Source organism: Bufo bufo, chromosome 5, assembly GCF_905171765.1.
Source record: "Bufo bufo chromosome 5, aBufBuf1.1, whole genome shotgun sequence".
In the NCBI taxonomy this organism is placed as follows: Eukaryota; Metazoa; Chordata; class Amphibia; order Anura; family Bufonidae; genus Bufo; species Bufo bufo.
In genome coordinates this window covers 321,691,710-321,707,372 of record NC_053393.1, presented here as the reverse complement: position 1 = coordinate 321,707,372, position 15,663 = coordinate 321,691,710, and the positions used below count along the sequence as shown (strand labels likewise).

At 47.6% G+C, this 15,663-nt stretch overlaps 1 protein-coding gene across 1 annotated transcript in view; it reads left to right on the top strand.

The window, feature by feature from the left end:
* LOC121001666 (glutamate decarboxylase 1-like) overlaps positions 1-15,663 on the top strand; it is a 233,528-nt gene that overhangs the window by 123,402 nt on the left and 94,463 nt on the right. Inside the window, exon 8 of the mRNA XM_040432840.1 lies at positions 1,737-1,791. Coding sequence (XP_040288774.1) covers positions 1,737-1,791 — 55 coding nt within the window. The remainder of the gene's footprint in view (positions 1-1,736; positions 1,792-15,663) is intronic.

The window sequence follows — 15,663 nt, the reverse complement described above, 5'->3', positions numbered from 1 at the left end:
ACATACTCTGCTACGTCCACCGCCTCCTCAAACTCCTACTCCATATGGAACTCCACCTCCATAAATAATTTTTTATTTGTACGTATTTTATATCATTTCAATAATTTGTCAGTTACATTTTCTGGTGAAATTCAGCAATTTTTTGGTGTGATGTACAACTGATATACCTACAGTATTAGACCGGTAAAAAAAAAAACATTTGTAAGTTACATTTTAGAGTCAAATTCACCAATTTTTTGGTGTAACATACCGCTCCTCTACCTAGTTGACAGCTTAATAAATTTCAATAATTTTTATTTTACATTTTCGGATGACAATAAACAATTGTTTTCTGTCATAGACCCCTGCTCTACCAAATAGACAGGTTAATAAATTTCTGTAATTTTTCTGTTACATTCTTGGGTTGACATTATACAATGTTAGACGTGAATAAACCCCTGCTCTGCATAGGTGACGGGGAATGAAATTTCTGAAATGCTTCTTTAATTGATGCACGCCACCTCCTTTGATTCAATGCTTAAACTTAAACAAGTTGTACCACATTTGCACTTCAATAATTTGTCCCACATTTCCGCTATGCTCTTTTGGCCAACATTTGCGCCTCAATAGCTTTTCCCTATTTTATGTTATTTTAAGTCATTTCCCTATCATTTGTTTGCAGAGCACTTGCCATGCTCTTAACCACATTTTGACGACATTTGCAGCCCTCTAGCCCTTTCCATGACATTTTTACAGCCATTTTAGTGCTCAAAAGTTCAGGTCCCCATTGTCTTTAATGGGGTTCGGGGTCAAGTTCGGGTCCCGAACTCGAACTTTTTTCCGAAGTTCGGCCGAACCGGTCAAACCCGAACATCCAGGTGTCAGCTCAACTCTAGCTATGTTGTACATTTCTATGCAATGAACAGAGCTATTTAGTTCTGGCACCAGAGCTACTCTCAATCTCAAACAGATATTTACTGCATCAGACCACCACTGGTCAGAAATGAAAGGAAACCTGTCATTTTTCTGCTTCCCTCACTTTTAAATCCTTACAGCTCTAGTGCATGCCAATTAGTCCCTATATTCATGAGTTAATGGCTCATATAAATCAGTAGCAGGTGGGCAGGGAAAGCCATGAGCTCATGAATATGGGGACTCACTGGCATGTGATGGAACTGTTCAATACAAGATTTTGGCAGAATGGCTGGGTTAATTAAAGAAAGTGACCCAGCATTTTGCTAAGGCTGAGTTCACATCAGTGGTCAGCCTTTCCGTTCTCCAGCTCCGTTATAGAAGCAGGAGAAAGGAAAGGACTGATTCCGCACATAACTGAGACGAACGGAGACTACGGGCCCCATAGACTATAATGTGATTTTTGAAGCTGAGACAGCTGAACGCTGATGTGAACTCAGTCTAAGGAAACTTTTCAATAGTTTGATGCCTTTTAGTTGGGACACCATAAAACTGGTGACATATTCACTTTAAAGGTATATCTTTAGGATAGGCCATCAATATAAAATTGGTGGACTGCCTCTCTTAAGGGTCCAGCTAGGCACCATCTGAGCCATTCTATTGGGCATGGAGTGCCTATTTACATAAGTCAGAACATTGACCACCATTCAGCCTCATTTCAGAAAGGGATTTGTCTGCATTACACAACTCCCTTTTTTCTAAGAGAATGCTTTTGCAACTATTTTGGTGGTTCTTGGTATAAGTTAGTGTTTGATCCTAACTCTTGTCTTGTCTTGTCTTGTCAGGGGCAAAATGATTCCATCAGATCTGGAAGAAAAGATAATGGATCAAAAGGAAAAAGTGAGTACACCTAAGAAACCCTTAAACCCAGTGGACCCTTGGCACAACTTATCTTCTGTGTACCTAACTTGAAAGGTTTCATATTTGTATCTTCTGTTCTGATACATAGTTCAAGGATTAAGACTGGGGGGTAAAACCATGTCTGGATGCACACTGTACAATAAAAACAGAGCTGGTGGCGTAGCCATTTATGTTAAGGATAGTTTTCAATTTTCCATAATTCATGAGACACAACTAGAACCTCTTCGACTTTGCATGCAAACTAATGAACCCTTTACATAGACTGATAGAGCAGACGAATGTCGGGAAGGAAGCGTTCCTTCCTGACAATTGACCAACTCATTAGTAGAGGAGACCACTGCATTTACATGCAGCAATCTCCTCCGAGGTATTAGGAGGAGCCATCACTAATGCCATTTTTCATCCCCATATAGAATCATTTTGTCAGCACCAAAGTGCTGTTTCGACAACACGACCTGCTGATTTAGGTGTCTGCACAAAATACTTTTACCTAATGAATGAATGTTTTGGTCATTCATCGGGTAATCAGCAGCACCTTTAGCAGAATCATAGAAACACTTGGGAACCTGTCATCAACTCTATGCTGACCATACTGAGGGCAGTATAAAGTAGTGACCGAAATGCTGATTTCAGCGGTGTGTCACTCATGAGCTAAAAGTAAGTGGTTGCTGAGAACCAGCATCATAATCATTGCAGCCCAGGCCTTTTAAAGAGTCATGACCACCTGAGAAGAGTCATGGTTATCCATGAATTCCTGCTCTCCCTGCCCACCTGCTGATTACTGACAGTCTTCTACCTCGTTTTCTCCCTTTCTCTCTAGGAGAGAACTGCCAATCATCAGCAGATGGGCGAGAGAGCAGGAGATTATGAATAACCATGATTCTTCTCTTGTAGATTTGACTCTTTTCAAGGCCTGTGCTGCAATGATTATGATGCTGATTCTCAGGAACCACTTACTTTTAGCTGATGTGTGACACACCGCTGAAATCAGCATTTCTGTCACTACTTTGTGTTGACCGTTCTGAGGGCAGGGCTCCAGATGGAGACCAAAATGGTCGCCAATGCGACTTAGAATTGCAAAATGGCGACAAGACTTTGTAGGCTTGTCGCCATTTGCGCCTAGACCCTCCGCTGTTGTGCCTCTTTAAGAAGAAGAGGCTTTCATCCAGCAGACACATGCTGCAGATGTCTGCTGGGTGAAGATCCGCCCCTCACACTACCCGGAATAGAGGGTGGGCGTGGCTTGGGTTCCTGCGTCTTGGGCTCCTGCCTCCAGCAGTCTTGCAACTTTGGAGGTGAAGCTGAGCTGCTGGAGACATTTCAACTAAAGGAGGATGTACAGAGCTCCCGCACAGTCCACCGACTAGGCGAGTCACCCGTATACAGATTTATTACTGAGGTCTTAATGAGAAGCCAGGGATTGGTAAACCCTGTAAGAACACGTATAAGCACTCACTGTTCTGGTCTCCTATCACGCTATGTCCGTGGAATCCCCTGTCCTAGTCTGCATAGCACTGACCGGGTCGCATAGCATTATATTGATTTATAATGCTATGTAACCCTTAGAGGTCTGGAGTGTACTGGATAACACTGATCGAATGCTGTCAGTGTTATCCAATACATTCCAGAACTGCAAGGGTTACATAGCATTATAAATCAATATAATGCTATGCGGGGGCCCGGCAGTGCTGGGAGGTCAGTACAGAGCTACTGCACGATCTAGAAAAGGACAACTATGTTACTGTACGGCTCCTTGCTGACATGTGAGGTTAAAAAGAGGGATAAATTCACTAAAGAAACCTATAAGGGGTTAAGTACAGGCTAGTTCAGCTGCCAGAGGAGGTCTCCTACCTTTCCCACACCTTTGCTTGCTGGCAGTGAATGGAAACCTTCAAGGTTGACATTCACAGACTGAATGTCCATGTCCAGCCACATTTACACAGTGAGCAGCACTAGAATATGGGCAATTTTTCCTCCCTGTGGGAGCAAAGGTTTTCATTCACTGACAGGCAAGCAGAGGTGTAAAGCTCCTGAAGTATTATATTTATATGCCCCAATTATCTTATAGGTGCGGGTCCCACTGCTGGGACCCGCCCCTATATCGAGAACAGAGCCCCGCAAGGTGGTGGCTGGATGACTTCAGTCCGGCCACCACCAAGCCGGATCCCCATAGAAGTGAATGGGAGCGCACCATGCATGACCAGCCACTGCTCCCATTCACTTCTATGGGCTCGACGGAAATAGCGGAGCCAGCGCTATGGAGGGCGGCTGCGCAGGGCTCGGTTCTCAAAATAGGTGCGGCTCCCAGCGGTGGGACCAGCACCAATAAGACAATGGGGGCACATCCTAGCGATATTCCCCCATTGTCTGTAATGAGACAACCCCTTTAAGTGATTGGCCTTTTAAGAATTGCATTGGGGATAGTTTATTTTAACATTCTGTGTCACATATAGAAGAATACTGGTTTGAAACGCCCTTAAAAAAATTAACTCCTTAAAGGGTTTGTATACACTAATTTCTGAGACTTCCAGGACCTTTGTTGGTGATCATACTTGCCTGATCCCCAGTGCTGGGTCCCGGCTTGTTTGCTCCACAGCCCCCGTTGCTTGTCTTGAGTCCCTTCATGAAAACGTCCTATTTGACGCCGTTACAGCCAATAACTGATCACTGCTTTCTTGCATTATGTTAAATGGTTTTGTGATGCAAGGGAAGCAGATCTCCACTGTGGCCAGTGATTTGTTGCAGCGGCATTAAGATAAAAGTTTTCATGGAGAAACCAAGACAAGAGGCCTGGAAGGGAATCTAAGCACCTAAGGATCAAGGAAGCATGATCAGCAACACATATCTGGCTAGTCTGAGAGTTCATAGAAATTAATGCACAACCCCTTTAACTGTGTGGGCTGTTTTTTTATTTTTTTTTTATTTATTTATTGGAACACTACAGTAGCCATGTGGGTGAGAGTAGCTGGGGGTTTTAATGGAGGAACAGTGAGGGGGTGTAATGAAGGACGGTGAGCCTCAAGATTGCTGGGGTTAGAAGAACGATTCAAAAGGAGAGACAAATGGGCAACTACACAAGGTAAGATGTCATTTAAAAAAAAATTATACCGTAATTATATGAATTTTAAATTTGGCGACTAAAAATTTTATTTGGCGACTAAATTTTTCAGGTTAGGAGCCAATGGCTCCTTAATATTTTTTTTTTTAGTCTGGAGCACTGGAGGGCAGTATAAAGTTGGTGACAGGTTCCCTTTAAAGTCGAAGCTGTTATTAGCATTGATGTCATAAATGGGCCTCCAGGTTAAATAAAGGATTGTGATTAGGGATGAGCGAACCCGAACTGTATAAATCGGGTTCGTACCGAATTTTGGGGTGTCCGTGACACGGACCCGAACCCGAACATTTTCGTAAAAGTTCGGGTTCGGTGTTCGGCGCTTTCTTGGCGCTTTTTGAAAGGCTGCAAAGCAGCCAATCAACAAGCGTCATACTACTTGGCCCAAGAGGCCATCACAGCCATGCCTACTATTGGCATGGCTGTGATTGGCCAGTGCACCATGTGACCCAGCCTCTATTTAAGCTGGAGTCACGTAGCGCCGCACGTCACTCCAGCCTCTATTTAAGCTGGAGTCACGTAGCGCCGCACGTCACTCTGCTATGATCAGTATAGGGAGAGGTTGCAGCTGCGACGTTAGGGCGAGATTAGGCAGATTAACTCCTCCAAAAGACTTCATTCTGTGATCGATCTGCAGCTGTGGATCATTGAAGTGCTATTATTGACTTGCTCACTTTTTTGAGGCTGCCCAGAGCGTTTTTAGATCACTTTTTTTCTGGGGTGATCGGCGGCCATTTTGTGACTTGTGGTGCGCCAGCACGAGCTATCACCAAGTGTATTTAACCATCGATAGTGTGGTTATTTTGTGCTATATCCTACATCAGCTGCAGGCTGAGCCTGTGTCACCGAAGTGCATTTAACCATCAACAGTCTGGTTATTTTTTGGCCATATACTACATCAGCTGCAGGCTGAGCCTGTGTCACCCAAGTGCATTTAACCATCAACAGTGTGGTTATTTTTTGGCCATATATTACATCAGGGGCAAGTTGAGCCTGTCACCCAGCGCCTAAAAAATAGACCTGACATTTCTATTCAACCAAATCTGCACAGTTTTAGCTGGTCAAGTTATTTGTAGTGACCGTAAAAGCAGACTTTTTGTTCTGGGTTGAAAAAGCATTCCCAAATTTGCCATTCTGAAAATAACTAGTTTGTGGTATTTCAGGCCTACTTGAAATCTATCCCAAAAAGAAAATCTTACATTGAAGGTATTGATAGTGTCATTCAGAAAAACCTAAGACACACGCTAGCGTGCTGATAGAAGTGTCATTCTGTGATTAAACCTATAACTGTCACACAGCGCAAAAAAAAACAGGTCTCACATCTCTATTCAACCAAATCTGCACAGTTTTAGCTGGTCAAGTTATTTGTAGTGACCGTAAAAGCAGACTTTTTGTTCTGGGTTGAAAAAGCATTCCCAAATTTGCCATTCTCAAAATTGTGGTCAACGGGAACAATGAGGAAAACATCTAATAAGGGACGCGGACGTGGACATGGTCGTGGTGGTGTTAGTGGACCCTCTGGTGCTGGGAGAGGACGTGGCCGTTCTGCCACAGCCACACGTCCTAGTGAACCAACTACCTCAGGTCCCAGTAGCCAGCAGAATTTACAGCGATATTTGGTGGGGCCCAATGCCGTTCTAAGGATGGTAAGGCCTGAGCAGGTATAGGCATTAGTCAATTGGGTGGCTGACAGTGGATCCAGCACGTTCACATTATCTCCCACCCAGTCTTCTGCAGAAAGCGCACAGATGGCGCATGAAAACCAAGCCCATCGGTCTGTCACATCACCCCCATGCATATCAGGGAAACTGTCTGAGCCTCAAGTTATGCAGCAGTCTCTTATGCTGTTTGAAGACTCTGCTGCCAGGGTTTCCCAAGGGCATCCACCTAGCCCTTCCCCAGGGGTGGAAGAGATAGAATGCACTAACGCACAACCACTTATTTTTCCTGATGATGAGGACATGGGAATACCACCTCAGCACGTCTCTGATGATGACGAAACACAGGTGCCAACTGCTGCGTCTTTCTGCAGTGTGCAGACTGAACAGGAGGTCAGGGATCAAGACTGGGTGGAAGACGATGCAGGGGACGATGAGGTCCTAGACCCCACATGGAATGAAGGTCGTGCCACTGACTTTCACAGTTCGGAGGAAGAGGCAGTGGTGAGACCGAGCCAACAGTGTAGCAAAAGAGGGAGCAGTGGGCAAAAGCAGAACACCCGCCGCCAAGAGACTCTGCCTGCTACTGACCGCCGCCATCTGGGACCGAGCACCCCAAAGGCAGCTTCAAGGAGTTCCCTGGCATGGCACTTCTTCAAACAATGTGCTGACGACAAGACCCGAGTGGTTTGCACGCTGTGCCATCAGAGCCTGAAGCGAGGCATTAACGTTCTGAACCTTAGCACAACCTGCATGACCAGGCACCTGCATGCAAAGCATGAACTGCAGTGGAGTAAACACCTTAAAAACAAGGAAGTCACTCATGCTCCCCCTGCTACCTCTTCTGCTGCTGCCGCCTCGGCCTCTTCTGCTGCTGCTGCCGCCACCTCGGCCTCTTCCTCCACCTCTGGAGGAACGTTGGCACCTGCCGCCCAGCAAACATGGGATGTACCACCAACACCACCACCTGCGTCACCAAGCATCTCAACCATGTCACACGGCAGCGTTCAGCTCTCCATCTCACAAACATTTGAGAGAAAGCGTAAATTCTCACCTAGCCACCCTCGATCCCTGGCCCTGAATGCCAGCATTTCTAAACTACTGGCCTATGAAATGCTGTCATTTAGGCTGGTGGACACACACCGCTTCAAACAGCTCATGTCACTTGCTGTCCCACAGTATGTTGTTCCCAGCCGCCACTACTTCTCCAAGAGAGCCGTGCCTTCCCTGCACAAACAAGTGTCCGATAAAATCAAGTGTGCACTGCGCAACGCCATCTGTGGCAAGGTCCACCTAACCACAGATACGTGGACCAGTAAGCACGGCCAGGGACCAGTGGCGTACCTACCATATAGGCAGACCACGCAGCTGCTATGGGGCCCGTGAGGAAGGGGGGCCCGAAGTAGAGGAGAGGCCCCGCCCCCTAATTGCTCCTGTTTATCTTTCTAAAGCTAAAGGACCTTTGATGATGTCATCACAGGTCCTGTAAGGGAACTGCACAGTGTAAAGTGTAGTTCCCAGGTTAGAACAGTGCATCTGCCAGGACCTGTGATGACATCATCTTCAACATCACAGGTCCTGCAGAATCTAGCAAAGGAACTGCACCAAAAATGGTGTACCGTAGTTCCTAGGTTTCAAAGGTATATCTGCCAGGACCTGTGATGACATCATCACAGGTCCTTCAACCCCTAACAGCAAGTATTAGAAGTTCACAAGCAGCTTTGATCCATACAGACTGGAATGGAGTGGTAAGAGGAGGTCCACCACTTTTCATCATTTACCCCCCTCCATCCCTGTTTTTACTCATTGCTCACTCATGTATAATACTTCAGACAGTTACAGTGACCACCACTACCTCATGTACCTCACACACACAGTGACCATAATGTATAACTGACCACATATTTCTGTAAACACTGCATCTACAGTATTATACCTTCTATGTCTCACATCAATACACTGCTCTGTGTGTATGCATGTATGTATATGTGTATATATATATATATATATATATTTATACACACACACACACACTGCATATATTACACAGTATTATACATGCAATATATAGTATATACCGCAGTGCACTAATATGTGAGGTACGAGGTATAATAGATGCAGTGTGTACAGATATATAGTATATACAGCGGTGTACTGATATGTGAGGTACGAGGTGTCAATACACTGCTGTATTTACTATATACCTGTACACACTTCATCTATTATAGCTCATACCTCACATATTACACTACTGTATATACTGTATACCTGTATACACTGCATATATTATACCTCACATATCAGTGCACTGCGGTATATACTATATACCTGTACACACTGCATATATTATACCCTGTACCTCACATATTACACTACTGTATATACCCTGTACCTCACATATCAGAACACTAGGGAATATACTATATACCTGTAGACACTGCATCTATTATACCTCTTTTGTGTGCCAGGGCTGTTTTGTAATCCCAATCTGGCCCTGATGGCATAAATTATAAAACGCAGCAGAAAGAATAGTTCATGGACCAAAAGGAGGGGCTATAAAAGGGGAATGGGGGCCCAATTTAGATTCCTGCTATGGGGCCCAGTGATTTTTATGTACGCCCCAGCCAGGGACGCTATATCTCCCTAACTGCACACTGGGTAAATGTAGTGGCGGCTGGGCCCCAGGCGGAGAGCTATTTGGCGCACGTCCTTCCGCCGCCAAGGATCGCAGGGCAACATTCTTTGCCTCCTGTCTCCTCCTCCTCCTACTCAGCTTCCTCCTCCTCTTCTTCCACCTGCTCATCCAGTCAGCCACCCACCTTCACCACCAACTTCAGCACAGCACGGGGTAAACGTCAGCAGGCCATTCTGAAACTCATATGTTTGGGGGACAGGCCCCACACCGCACAGGAGTTGTGGCGGGGTATAGAACAACAGACCGACGAGTGGTTGCTGCCGGTGAGCCTCAAGCCCGGCCTGGTGGTGTGCGATAATGGGCGAAATCTCGTTGCAGCTCTGGGACTAGCCGGTTTGACGCACATCCCTTGCCTGGCGCATGTGCTGAATTTGGTGGTGCAGAAGTTCATTCGCAACTACCCCGACATGTCAGAGCTGCTGCATAAAGTGTGGGCCGTCTGTTCGCGCTTCCGGCGTTCACACCCTGCCGCTGCTCGCCTGTCTGCGCTACAGCGTAACTTCGGCCTTCCCGCTCACCGCCTCATATGCGACGTGCCCACCAGGTGGAACTCCACCTTGCATATGCTGGACAGACTGTGCGAGCAGCAGCAGGCCATAGTGGAGTTTCAGCTGCAGCACGCACGGGTCAGTCGCACTGCGGATCAGACACACTTCACCACCAATGACTGGGCCTCCATGCGAGACCTGTGTGCCCTGTTGCGCTGTTTCGAGTACTCCACCAACATGGCCAGTGGCGATGACGCCGTTATCAGCGTTACAATACCACTTCTATGTCTCCTTGAGAAAACACTTAGGGCGATGATGGAAGAGGAGGTGGCCCAGGAGGAAGAGGAGGAAGAGGGGTCATTTTTAGCACTTTCAGGCCAGTCTCTTCAAAGTGACTCAGAGGGAGGTTTTTTGCAACACCAGAGGCCAGGTACAAATGTGGCCAGACAGGGCCCACTACTGGAGGACGAGGAGGACGAGGATGAGGAGGAGGTGGAGGAGGATGAGGATGAAGCATGTTCACAGCGGGGTGGCACCCAAAGCAGCTCGGGCCCATCACTGGTGCGTGGCTGGGGGGAAACACAGGACGATGACGATACGCCTCCCACAGAGGACAGCTTGTCCTTACCTCTGGGCAGCCTGGCACACATGAGCAACTACATGCTGCAGTGCCTGCGCAACGACAGCAGAGTTGCCGACATTTTAACGTGTGCGGACTACTGGGTTGCCACCCTGCTGGATCCCCGGTACAAAGACAATGTGCCCACCTTACTTCCTACACTGGAGCGTGATAGGAAGATGCGCGAGTACAAGCGCACGTTGGTAGACGCGCTACTGAGAGCATTCCCAAATGTCACAGGGGAACCAGTGGAAGCCCAAGGCGAAGGCAGAGGAGGAGCAAGAGGTCGCCAACGCAGCTGTGTCACGCCCAGCTCCTCTGAGGGCAGGGTTAGCATGGCAGAGACGTGGAAAAGTTTTGTCAACACGCCACAGCTAAGTGCACCACCACCTGATACGGAACGTGTTAGCAGGAGGCAACATTTCACTAACATGGTGGAACAGTACCTGTGCACACCCCTCCACGTGCTGACTGATAGTTCGGCCCCATTCAACTTCTGGGTCTCCAAATTGTCCACGTGGCCAGAGCTAGCCTTTTATGCCTTGGAGGTGCTGGCCTGCCCGGCGGCCAGCGTTTTGTCTGAACGTGTATTCAGCACGGCAGGGGGCGTCATTACAGACAAACGCAGCCGCCTGTCTACAGCCAATGTGGACAAGCTGACGTTCATAAAAATGAACCAGGCATGGATCCCACAGGACCTGTCCATCCCTTGTGCAGATTAGATATTAACTACCTCCCCTTAACAATATATTATTCTACTCCAGGGCACTTCCTCATTCAATACTATTTTTAATTTCATTTTACCATTATATTGCGGGGCAACCCAAAGTTGAATGAACCTCTCCTCTGTCTGGGTGCCGGGGCCTAAATGTGTGACAGTGGCCTGTTCCAGTGGTGGGTGACGTGAAGCCTGATTCTCTGCTATGACATGAATACAGATTCTGCGCTGACATAAGGCCAGATTCTCTGTTACGGGACCTCTCTCCTCTGCCTGGGTGCCTGGGCCTAAATGTGTGACAGTGGCCTGTTCCAGTGGTGGGTGACGTGAAGCCTGATTCTCTGCTATGACATGAAGACAGATTCTGCGCTGACATAAGGCCAGATTCTCTGTTACGGGACCGCTCTCCTCTGTCTGGGTGCAGGGGCCTAAATGTGTGACAGTGGCCTGTTCCAGTGGTGGGTGACGTGAAGCCTGATTCTCTGCTATGACATGAAGACTGATTCTGCGCTGACATGAAGCCAGATTCTTTGCTATGGCATGAAGAGACTGATTCTCTGCTGACGTGAAGCCAGATTCTCTGCTATGGGACCTCTGTCCAATTGATATTGGTTCATTTTTATTTTTTTAATTTTAATTCATTTCCCTATCCACATTTGTTTGCAGGGGATTTACCTACATGTTGCTGCCTTTTGCAGTCCTCTAGCTCTTTCCTGGGCTGTTTTACAGCCTTTTTAGTGCCCAAAAGTTCGGGTCCCCATTGACTTCAATGGGGTTCGGGTTCGGGACGAAGTTCGGTTCGGGTTCAGATCCCGAACCCGAACATTTACGGGAAGTTCGGCCGAAGTTCGGGGGTAAAACTTTCTTCATGTATATTAAAAAGAAAAACAGTGGAATTACAAAAATTAGAAATGGGGGGGAGGGGGAGGGATAATAATTAGTGATGGACGAACATCGGCCGGGACTGTTTTGCAAACGCGATCAAATGTTCGCGAACTACAAGTTTGTGGCAGGCCCCGATCACTTTAATGGCAGGCGAACCTGGAAAAAACTTCAGGTCATGTTTGCAGCAGCCAAATACTTACTAGAAGTGCACAAATAGGACAGAAAACTACAAGTGATTATGTGGATGGAGGTATATTAGACAGTCTTTGGATATCAATTTTACTGCAGGCCAGTACAAATACATGTCAAATACATATGTTTAAAAGAACTAAAAATATAAAATTGGGTTAAAAACATGGCTAACAAAATCCCCCCTCTTGAAAAAAAACAAATGATAATAGTTGAAATTCGATAACACGTGGTCGTCACAGGTGTTGAATTCCTCCGAGATCCATGACTCATTCATGGCGAGTGTGCTTATTGGTCACGATCCCCCCTGCTGCGTTGAACGTACTTTCAGACAGGACAATTGACGAGGGGCAAGCCAAGAGTTTCATGGCAAATTGTACCAGCTCTGGCCACAGGTCAAGCCTGCGCACCCAGTAGTCAAGAGGTTTCTCGCTCCTTAGTGTCCACATCGGCCGTTAACCCAATGTAGTCAGGCACCTGTCGGTCTAGGCATTCCCTGAGGCTGGATCCGGAGGAGGCTGTCGATGGGTTGGCTGCATGAATTATCTCCTATATGAAGTGACCAACACATCTTCAAACCGCCCTCTTCTTGCATGTGCTGTGGGAATGGTAACCTCAACTGTTTCTCTTTGGGTGTAAATTCCTCTGCCACCGCTCGCAACAGCAGAATGCAGCATCTCTCAAAGCAAGGCCTGGAAATGCTGCATTCTGACAGCCCTCTGTGATGATGGTAACATGTCTGCCATTTTGTGTTTGTACTGGGGGGTTGCCACCCAGTACTGGTCCTTGCCCTTTTATGCTTTTTATATGGGGTTCCCTCTTAAACACTGGAGCATGAAGGCCACTAAATTGAAAGCAGTGGAGCGGCCTGGCTCCTGCTCATTGCCTAGGAGAATGTCGTCCTCTGTCTCCTCCCCCCATCCACAGACAAAACCAGGGATCCCAGAAAAGTTTAAAGCCTGGTCTTCTTGCTCCTCTTCCTCATCCTCCTCCGACTCCTCTTTAGACTCCTGCTGACTTGTCTCAGATGGAGTAGCTCCCCTGGGAATTCATTCAGCATTGCGACTTCCTCATCTATCTGTTCCTGCTTCTCGACTGCTTGATCAATGACACGACTCAATGCACGCCCCAGAAAGAAGGCGTAAGGTACGATGTCACTGATGGCGCCCTGGCTGCGACTGACCAGTTTGGTGATCTCATCAAATGGCCGCAGAAGTCTGCATGCGTTGTGCATGAGCAGCCACTGGCGCAGTGAAAAAAAACCAAGCTCCCCAGAATCTGTCCTGCCGCAGAGTTCGTACAGGTAGTCGTTAACGGCACGTTTCTGCTGGAGCAGCCTATCAAGCATATACAAGGTGAAGTTCCAGTGCGTCGGGCAGTCACAAATGAGACCTCTGACTGGCAAATGGTGTCGCCGCAAGACGAGCCATGGCCGTGTAAGATCTTCTAAAATGGCCAGAGATTTTTCTGGCCTGCCGCACGAAGTCCTGGGCCCCGGGGTATTTGGCAACGAATCGCTGCATGACTAAGTTAAGAACATGTGCCATGCACGGCACGTGTCATTTTGCCCTGTTTCAGCGAGCTCAGCAGATTGGCACCGTTGTCGCACACCACTTTACCAACTGTCAAATTGAGCAGGGTTAGTCACTAATCGGCCTGTGACCGCAGAGCTGAAAAAAGTGCAGGAACAATGTGGCTTTTGGCTTCCAGGCACAACAGCCGCAGCACAGCATGGCAACATCTCAGCTGGCACATCAAATAGGTTCTGGGGAGCTGGGGGGGTGCAGCGGAAGAGGCGGTAGTAGTGGAAAAGGAGGAGTCAGCCGAGGAGGAGACTGAGGATGGAGTAGGAGGAGGATAAGAGGCAGGCCTGCATGCAATCCATGGCAGTAACACCAAATCCACACTGGTGCCACGGGTTACATGCTTGAAGGCTGTCAGAAGGTTCATCCAGTGGACAGTAAAAGTTATGCACCTTCCCTGCCCGTGTTTGCTAGACCATGTGTCTGTGGTCAGATGTACAGATGTAGCAGGGGTAACGCACACATTCTTAACTCAAATTTCTTAACTCATCTCGTTATCTTGAAACAAAAGCCATTGAAAAGCAATTGCTTAACGCATTTAGTTGCATTTAGTTTAGATAACATGTCTCATAAAGCATGTGTGTTAACCCTGCTATATCCGTATCTTGGCAATGATACGGTGTGCCAGAGATACAGTCACTTGCCGCTGAACATGGTCATATAGCTCTGGGATGCCCTTCTGGGAGAAATATTTCCTTCCAGGGACCTTCCATTGCAGTGTGCCAATGGCCACAAATTTTCTAAAGGCCTCAGAGTCCACCAGTTTATATGGCAGTAGTTGGTGGGCTAGCAGTTCCGACAAGCCGGTGGTCAGCCATTGGGCAAGAGGGTTACCCGGCGTCATCGACTTTTTACGTTCGAACATTTTGGGCCACGGGATCCTGCTTTTTGCCAGATTAAAGACTGCACGGTGGAAGGTGGAGTGGAGGACAAATGGGAGGAGAGAGGAGAAGAGGCAGGACGTGGAGCACCGGGAGTGTGGCTTTGTGGGTTCTGATGGTGTTCCCCCACTAGGCTTGGTGATGGGAGGCCATGTGCCTTCTTAAGGCGGTCGTCCCTAGGTGAATGTTGGGCTAAATGCGACTTATGCATTGACAGCACAGGCTTCAGATGGTAACACTATTTTCAGAAGCTGACATGTTTTAAAAAAAAAAAAACACACTGCGGTCCCATGTTCCGGCATCCTGGGAGCGCCAGATATGACCGTGCATGGTGGATGGCTCGCTCAAGATACATTTGCAGTCTGCTTTTTGCCTCCTGTGCACTGCGAGTTCTGCCTGCTTCTCCTCCTCATCCTCGTCCTCGTCCTCGTCCTCCTCCTCCCTCCTATCTGCTGCTCAGTCTCTCCCTCTGAACTCCCCTCCTCTTCCTCTCTTGTGGACACCCATGTGACATCCATAGACACGTCATCATCGCCTTCACCACCATTGACCTTTTAGAGATCTCTGAGTAGGCAGCAACAGCGGGGACCACCCTCCTTGGGCTGATCTGGGTACTGCCGTCAGACCACTGGGTGGCGGCCGTTGCTACCTCCTCTTCCTGATCCGATGCCAAGAATGGCTGCTCATCGGTAAGGTCTGGGAATGGACGGGAAAATTAATTCCTCTGACTCTCATAGAGGGGCTATGGTGGTGGTGATGGTGTCTTTGGGGGTGCACACAGCAGAGAGTGAGGAGGGTGCAGATACAGAGGATGAGGAGAGTACAGAGGCGGAAGGCTTAGTGAGCCACTCAACCAACTCTGGTCCATCTTTTGACATAATCGCACGTACCTTGTTCAACTTCCCACTTGGGCTCCGACCTGGTGCACCATTTACTTTTGTTATGTATTTTTTTTTTATAGGGTGGCTTTAAATATCGTAACTTGTGTGGGCTTGGTATTACCAATGGCTGTAAGAGTTCAGC